Here is a 9,818-nt window from a genome sequence, read left to right on the forward strand (position 1 = left end):
TTTTTCAACTTTAAAATATGTATAAATGTAATTGAATGTTTGTTTTCCTATATTTAAAAACAAGTTCGTTTTTTAATGATGTTATTATATGATAAATATTTATTATTATCCTACACGTATTTTGAAAAGTATTGTATAAGGGGTTGTATATTGTTATCAAAATAAAATGTTTAATTTTAAACGGACACCCTGTACTCATGAACCCAATTACAAAGTTTTACTCGCATTTTACGGTATTTTGTCCAATTTTTGGAATTCAAATAACAGTGAATATTGCATTCAGAAACGTGGAACTTTTTTTTGTTGGCATCAGGAGAGACAGGGCAACAACTTTGCAATTAGGTTTTCTGTGCACACAGAGACGGTATAAAAAGTTAATTTTTTAAATTTAATAACTATACAACCCCTTGCAACATGAATGATAAATCTGAGTACTATACATTATTTGTGAATACTATTTCTAACTGGAAGTATGACTCTAGGATCAACGGTTCGCCAGTAAAATACCATACGCCCTATTACCAATGCACCCTGTATATAAACTGTATCATTATTTTCCATAATTTTATTTTAATAATAATAATAACAACATTTTTTTATGTATTTTGTTTCTGTTTGAATTATTCGAATAATCAAAAAGTAATTAAAATCATTCGCAATATAAGAGCAACAATATTTTTTTCGGAAATCAATAATCAATATCTTTTAAAATTTCGCACAAAATTTACTAAATATTCAACTGAAGTTTAAGATAAAGTAATATTCCAAGCTTCTACAGAATTTTCTTCAATAGAGCATTTGTAAATTATCAAAATGCTGATCGTAAGAGAAAAATATCATATTCATATATAATTATGTTATTATTTTTTATTTGTTAATAACATTTTTTTTTAATTATATTATTTTAATAATATCATTTTTATATTATTCAATTTATATAATATTACTTTGTTTCAGTTTTAACTGTTTGAATGATGAGAACGCGTGGAAAATTATTCGGATTCGAGATAACATTTTTTTGGAAATTGATGGTTTAAATCAATGGTTTTTAATTTTCAACACTAAATTTAGTAAATATTAATAAAATAATTTGCTAAATATCGGATTGAAATTTGAGTTTGATTAATATACTAGCCACAATAGAATTTTCTCGAATAGAGCAATTGGAAAATTTTCAAAATATAGGTGATGGTAAATATATGGAAAATATTTATTCATTTTTATATTCAACTGTCACGATTTTAAAGCCTTAAAATTAAAAAAAAATGAAATTAATTTAAAAATTCAAGCGTTCGTTCGTTCAATAAGTGTAATATATGTTTTACAACATGTAATAATTATCGAAATCGTGCGAATCCTTTTGTTTTTGTTTGAACAAAACGTATGGAAATTATTTAGGATAAATATCAACGATATTTTTACGGAATTCAATAATTTATAGCTTTCGCATTTTCAGCACTAAATAAATTTAAAATATTTAATTAAAATAATTTACTAAATATTCAATTAAAATTCGAGTTCCAATAATAATTGAAGACGCTGTAGAATTTTATTCAATAGAGCACAAAATTGGAAAATTTTCAAAATATTTCGTCTAATAATGGTTGGAAAAACATCATTTTTACATATCATCATAATACTATTTTTATATATATAATTATTACACACAATATTATTTTTACATAACTATGCGTATTATTATTTTTTATATGTTGTATTTATGTTTAAATTGTTTGAATGATCAGAACGTATGGAAAATCATTCAGAATGAAATAGAAAAATAACATTGTTTCAGAAATGAATTATTTATATATATAATAACTTTTAAATTTGATCGCAAAATTTACAAACTATTCAATTGGAATTCGAGTTCGATTAATATTTTCAGCTGCTGCCGAATTTTTTTAATAGAGCAATTAAAATTTTTCAAAATGCTTATTTTAATAAATTATATTTTTTTACATAATTATATTATTATTTTATTTTGTAAATAACAATATTTTCAATATGCTTTTTTTGTCTGAATTTTTGGGATGATCATACAGTATGGAAAATTAATCGGAATAAAATAGCAACAACATTTCTTTTTCACAAAAAATCAATAATCAATAGATTTTAAATTTATCATAAAAAATTTGCTTAATATTTAACTATAATTTATCAAGCCGCAATAGAATTTTCTCAAATAGAAAGATTTGAAATTTATCAAAATATAGGTGATTTTATGTATAGGAAATTTTTTTTATGTCAATTATATAAAAAATAACTTCAAAGCCCGCGAAAAATAATTTACACATTACAATATATAAAAACCAGTCGAAATTGTAGGAATCATTTTGTTTTTGTTTGAATGAAACAAAACGTATGTAAATTATTTGGAATAAATATCAACAACATTTTTTTGGAAATAAATAATTTATTGACTTTAAATTTCAGCACTGAATCTAATGAATACTTCAATAAAATAATTTACTAAACACATCTGATTGAAATTCGAGTTCGATTAGTATTTCAAGCTGCTAAAGAATTTTCTAAAAAAGAGCAATTACAATTTGCCAAAACGCTGATGGTAAGAAAAATACAATTTTTATATAACTATGTTATTATGTTTCTATACTATTAATTTTACATACTTATATTATTTTTTGCATAATCATATTATTATTTTTACATAATTATGCGTATTATTGTTTTTTATATGTTTAAATTGTTTGTATGATCATAAAATTTGTATGAAAATTATTCGGAATAAAATAGCAACAATATTTTTCTGAAAATCAAATCATAATTTATAGCTTTTAAATTTTAGTGCTAAAGTTTGTAAATATTTAATTAAAATATTTACAAAACATCCAACTGAAAAATTCGAGTTGCATTCATATTTCAAGCTGCAATAGAAATTTCTCTAATAGAACAATTAAAACTCGTAAAATTTTGGCATAGTTTATCTACTATTCCAGTTAAAACTATTCAAAATACTAATGGTAATTGGAACATATTATAATTTTTTTATTAACTATATTATTATTTTCTATACCTTTAGCATATTTTTTTATTTCATTAACAATATTATTTTTTGCCTTTACTTTGAATAGCTTGAATAATCAAAACGTATCGAAACTCATTCGGAATAGAAAAGCTACAATATCTTTTTCAGGAACAAATAATCAATAGCTTTTAAATTTCAGCAATATTAATTAAATTGAAATAATTCACTAAATATCTATGAAATTCGAGCGCGATTAACATTTCAAGCCACAACAGAATTTTTTTAAATATAGTGATTAGAAAATTTTATAAATATAGGTGATTATAAATTTTTGCAAAAAATAGTTACATACGTGTTATTTATTTTTATTTCAATTATAAAAATTTCAAAGCCTTAAAAAATGGCTTAAAAATTAAAATATATATAACAATCATCATTTGAAATTGTGCGAATCGTTTTGTTTCTGTTTGAATGAAACAAAACACATGAAAAATTATTTTGAATGGAATTAACAAATTTTTTCATTAATCAATAATTAATAGCTTTTAAATTTTAGCCCTAAATTTAGTAAATATTTAATTAAGGTAATTACCAAATATTCAATTGAAATTCGAGTTGCAATAATATTTTAGGCTTCAATAGAATTTTATTTAATAGAACAGTTGAAATTATTGTTAATACATGATGTGTGGTAAGAAAAATATTATTATTCTTATAATTATATAGTATTATTTCTGTGGTGTTTGGTCAGACCATGATATTTCCAAAAACATTGCTTTTGATCTAGTGGTAAGTCTTGCTAATTATAACTAGTTAGAAGTGAGATAAATGCACAAATGCGTGCGTACGGCTAAACAATATGCTGATGTATGATAATTTCATTTGTATTTGTGTGTGTGTGTGTGCTTTATTTTGATTTTTAAATGACAATGAAAATACTTATATATCAAAAATGTGATTTGTGATTTATCATGTTCTGACCAAACACCACAGATTTGTTTCGGTTTTAATTATTTGAATATGATTCAGAAAATTATTCAGAGAATGGATGATTCAGAAAATTATTCAGAAAATGAATGATTCAGAAAATTATTCAGAAAATGGATGATTCAGAAAATTATTCAGAAAATGGATGATTCAGAAAATTATTCGGAAAATGGATGATTCAGAAAATGAATGATTCAGAAAATTATTCAGAAAAAGGATGATTCAGAAAATTATTCAGAAAATGGATGATTCAGAAAATTATTCAGAAAATGGATGATTCAGAAAATTATTCAGAAAATGAATGATTCAGAAAATTATTCAGAAAATGGATGATTCAGAAAATTATTCAGAAAATGGATGATTCAGAAAATTATTCGGAAAATGGCTGATTCAGAAAATGAATGATTCAGAAAATTATTCAGAAAAAGGATGATTCAGAAAATTATTCAGAAAATGGATGATTCAGAAAATTATTCAGAAAATGGATGATTCAGAAAATTATTCAGAAAATTATTCAGAAAATGGATGATTCAGAAAATTATTCAGAAAATTATTCAGAAAATGGATGATTCAGAAAATTATTCAGAAAATGAATGATTCAGACAATTATTCAGAAAATTATTCGGGAAATGGATGATTCAGAAAATGAATGATTCAGAAAATTATTCAGAAAAAGGACGTTTCAGAAAATTATTCAGAAAATGGATGATTCAGAAAATTATTCAGAAAATGAATGATTCAGAAAATTATTCAGAAAATGGATGATTCAGAAAATTATTCGGAAAATGGATGATTCAGAAAATGAATGATTCAGAAAATTATTCAGAAAAAGGATGATTCAGAAAATTATTCAGAAAATGAATGATTCAGAAAATTATTCAGAAAATGGATGATTCAGAAAATTATTCAGAAAATGAATGATTCAGAAAATTATTCGGAAAATGGATGATTCAGAAAATGAATGATTCAGAAAGTTAGAAACAATATTTTTTTGGAAATCAATAATCAACCGCTTTTAAATTTCAGCAATGAATTTATAAATTATTCAACTGAAATTCGAGTTCTATTAATATCTCAAGCCACTACAGAATTTCCTTAAATAGAGTAAATAGGAAAATGTTCAAAATGTTGGAAGATATGGGTGTTTATAAAAACTTGAAATCCTTTTAAATTACAATGTCTAACAGTCATTCGAAATTGTGGGAATCGTATTGTTTCTGTTTGAATGAGGTAAAAAATATGAAAAAATACTTGAAATAAAATCAACAACACTTTTTGGGAAATTAATAATTTATAGCTTTCGGATTTCAGTACTGAATCAAGTAAATGTTTGATTAAATTAATTTACTAAACATCCAATTGAAATTCGAGAGTACGATTAATATCTCCGATTTCAATATAAATTACTTTAATAGTGCAATTAAAATTGTTTTTAATACTGATGGTAAGAAAATATAATTATTCTTATGTTAATTGTTAAATTTTTTATGCATTATATTATTAACGTTCCCACAAGTATATCATTATTTTCCCATAAGTATATTATTATTCTGCTGTAATTACACTAATATTTTTTACGTGATTCGTTTCTGTTTTAATTGTTTGAATGAGTAAAACGTATGGAAAATCATTCGGAATAAAATAACAACATAATAGCTTTTAAATTTGATAACTAATTTCACATAATATTTTATTTGAAATTCGTGCTTGATTACTATTGCGAGACGCTATAGAATTTTCTTTAATAGAACAGTTGAAAATTTTGAAAATGCATCTACTGATGGTAAGAAAAATGTATATTTTTTGTGTAATTAACATTATTTTTATATAATTTATATATATATATATATATATATATATATATGTACAAATTTAAAAGCTATTATGTTGTTATTTTATTCCGAATGATTTTCCATACGTTTTACATATATATATATATTTATAATCATTTTTCATATGTATTGTTTCTGTTTTAATTGCTTGAATGATCAAAACTTATAGATAATCATTCAGATTAAAATAACAACATTTTTTCAGAAAACAATAATTAGTAGCTTTTAAATTGGATTACTAAATTTACAAAATATTCAACTGAAATTTGAGCTCGATCAATATCCCAGGCCCCGCTACAGAATTTTCTTTAATATAACAATTAAAATTTTTCAAATAGCATCTATTTGATGGCAGTAAAAATATATTATGTTTTGCATAATTAATATTATTTTTATATGATTATATATTTATTTTTCGTATGTTTTGTTTCTGTTGTTTGAATGATCAAACGTACGGAAAATCATTCGGAAGCAAATAGCTACAACAGTTTTTCAGAAATCTATAACACACACACACACACACACAATATCTTTAAATTTGATTATTAAGTTTACAAATTACTAATTGAAATTCGAGCTCCATTAACATTTCACGCAACTTTAGAATTTCCTTCAATAGAGTATCTAAAATTATTTCGAAGCTCTGATGGTAAAAGAAAGGTATTATGTTTATATAATTATATATATTATTATATATTTTTATTAATTAATATTATCATTTTTTACAAATACAAATACAAAGCCACAACAGACAAAATATCCGACGAGGTGGTTGAGAAAAAGATACCCATAAGAGAAATATGAATGTCATATATTTCTAAATACAGCAACCCAATTAAAAATGCAATTACGAGAACTAAAAACTATTATAAACATGATAAAATATTATAAAATGCCCATGAAAAATATTTATGGTTGTCTTATTCTAAGCATGTATAGCTTCTCGATTTACCCCGACATGATTATCGTATTTCCAATTTTATACGTTTCGTTTGCGTTTGAATTGCTTGATTTAAACAAAACGTATGGAAAATGATTCGGAATCAAAATATTTAACAAAATTGTTTTCTTCAAAAATCACGGTAAATATCATCTTGGAAAAATCCAACATTTCTCTAATATTCATAGACAGTTACATAACATTGACCACTTACCTTGTGGATGGGACTTCGATCTCCGTTTCTTGCCATGCATATCCCCAATTTATGAAACACTTACGAAATAGAATTCGCTCTTTACCGAATACAATCACACTTTTCCCTCACTTCCAAAAAACCAAAAAAATGGAAACTCGTAGTGATTTTTTTTTTCAGTTATTCATCGGATTCAGAAGATAAATAAAATAAAAGACTTAAAAAAAAAAGAAAAAAAGAAAGATGAAGAAGAGAGAAAAAACGAGTTTGAAGTGAATGAAGTTAGGCTTAGCGGATCTCCATCATGAGCACCTTCCTTGTAAAGAGGACCGCCGTCTTCTAAGGAATGAATGATTCATTCCACAAGACGTCTCTTCTTGTTCTTGGACGAGAAAAAACGTCTTAGATATCTCACATTCGGGCTTTAATATACATACAGATGTTGGTTCATGGTAAAGGAAAGAGCGCTTATCTCTATCTCTCTAATATCTCTCTCTCTCTCTCTCTCTAGTGTCTCCAAACTGCTGCTACTGTGAGAAAACTCGAGATGTGATGTTGTTCACCATGGAATCGAGAGGAAAAATACGGAAAATATATTGTGATATTGTGAAATCGAGGGGGGAGAAAAATGGGCAGTTAATCACCAACGACGTGGGTTATGGACTTAACAAGTGATTTTCCATTCTCTGATAGCTTCTCGCTCACTCTCTGACTCTCTCTCGCTCTCTCTGGAGCTCTCTTTTAGGTCCAAAAACACACCTACACACACTCTCACACACAACTCACAACTCTCTCTCTCTCTCTCTTTTCGGGATGATGCCGTTTTTTTTTTTTTTTTCCTATGTATTATTATTATTATTTTCTTATTTCGTATGAACACGAAATCCCAGGGATGCAGCCAACTGTCGCTGTGAGGTGATGATGGTGCTGGTGGTGATGTTGCTGCATAGCTCGGGGTTGCTGCAGGGAAGGATACGATCCGGCGCCAAGAATATCGCGCCAATACCTGGAACTGAGAGAGAGAGAGAGATGAGTGTGTATCTCTCTCTCATCCATTTTACCTGTAAATGTGGGATGATGATGATGGTAATTTTGGTGATTAATTAATTTATGAGACTTGGACTGTGGTTGCTTGACGAGGGGGAACGGTGTGGAAATAGTGCGTGCGGTCTCTTAGTGGGGGGGTTGGCGAAAATTTCGGGGCTCCTTTCGCGTGATTTCATCAGGGTCGCACTTACCAGACGTGGGAACCGGTACCAAAAAAATAATTGCGGGACAACTGCCGGGCTCCTTTGACCCGATTTCGTCCGGACCGCACTTAACCTGACGTGGGAACTGATGTGAAAATAATTGGGGGATCGGAGATGTCCTTTGCCGGATTTCATCGGGGCAGCACTTACCAAACGCGGAAACCGGTACCAGAATAGTCGCGGGACCAGAGATGTTTTGGAAACTGCCGGGCTCCTTTAGCCCGATTTAATCAGGGCCGCACTTACCAGAAATGGGAAGTGATACGGAAATAATTGCGGGGCCAGGGATTTTGGCAACTGCCTGGCTCCTTTATAGCCCATAGTTTCCCAAACTTTTCATTCCATTGCCCCCTTCTTCAGAATTTTTTTTCCTCTCATCGCCCCCTAACCCAAGTGAACCCATAAGATCCTATATTAAATCCGTAACCTCTATCGCCCCCGGACCATTCCACCGCCCACTAGGGGACGATATTGCTCACTTTGGGAAACACTGCTTTAGCCCGATTTCACCAGGACCGCACTTAACCAGACATAGGAACTGATATGAAAATAATTGCGGGACCGGATATGTCTCGACAATTGCCGAGCACCTTTTGCTTGATTTCATCAGGGCCGCATTTATCAGACGAGCGATACGATATGGAAAAAACAGCGGTCGCTTGAAAATTTCTGGGTCCCATTTTAAACCAATTTCGTGTAGTAATAATTTTGATAATTAATTTGGGTAACAGGGTAAGTCATAACAGGGCGCGATTCGACTGGTTTACGGAAAATTCACCGACAACGATTCATCGGCGAAAAATTCACAGCTGGGAAAATTCTTCGACTAACAATTCACCGACAACAGTTCGACAAGAGTGAGTGAGAGAGAGTGAGGGAGCGAGCGATTGAGAGAGTGAGTGAGAGTGACTAATGAAGTGAGTGACCTGGTGCGAGTTACCTGAGGAGGAAGTGAGTAATATAATGATCAACCTATTGAGTGAGTGATATAATGAGTGGCCTAGCGAGTGAGTGACATAGTGAGCGACCTCTCTCACTCACTCACCAACTCAGTAGCTCACTCGGTCACTCAACTCGTGTTGAACTGTTGTCGGTGAATTGTCAATCGGTGAATTTTCCGTCCATGAATTGCTGGTCGGTGAATTTTCCGTCGATGAATCGCTGGTCGGTGAATTGTTGAATTTTCCGGATACGGATTCGACTGGAGATGCCCCCCCCCTCTCCTTGCTTACCCTAATTCTGTTTCATTTGCTCACTCCTACTTCCCGCGTAGTTGATTTTTAGCGATTTTACCTAATTTTCGCAATTGAAGAATATCCAGTTAACTGGAATATTATTTTCCATTCTGAAAGTCATTCACTCGACATGGTTGTCGTAAACAATCAGCGCGTTATAGCTTTACTGTGTTCCTCCGCATTAGCCGGCATGCCGGAAAACATCGAGGGACACCAGCATATATACCGGTAAATTCGAATCACAGATTTGTGAAATTCTTAATATCTTTACCATAAAAAAATCCATTGAAACCGCTGGAAATGCATGATCTGATTCTCATCAAAAATCTCGCTTTTTCCCGAGCACATGTAGGGAACGGACCAGACCCCTCCAACATTCAAAAATCTGGAAC

At 29.3% G+C, this 9,818-nt stretch overlaps 1 protein-coding gene across 1 annotated transcript in view; it reads right to left on the reverse strand.

Annotated features, from left to right (window-relative positions):
- Positions 1-7,724, reverse strand: part of LOC149089446 (uncharacterized) — a 52,397-nt gene extending 44,673 nt beyond the window's left edge. The window contains exon 1 of the mRNA XM_089238565.1: positions 6,963-7,724. Coding sequence (XP_089094691.1) covers positions 6,963-6,998 — 36 coding nt within the window. The 5' untranslated portion in view covers positions 6,999-7,724. The remainder of the gene's footprint in view (positions 1-6,962) is intronic.
- Positions 7,725-9,818: the final 2,094 nt, after the last annotated feature.

Source organism: Pholcus phalangioides, unplaced genomic scaffold (assembly GCF_987345545.1).
Source record: "Pholcus phalangioides strain wild (caught in Gottingen) unplaced genomic scaffold, Ppha-v1.0 ptg000002l_1, whole genome shotgun sequence".
Classification (NCBI taxonomy): domain Eukaryota; kingdom Metazoa; phylum Arthropoda; class Arachnida; order Araneae; family Pholcidae; genus Pholcus; species Pholcus phalangioides.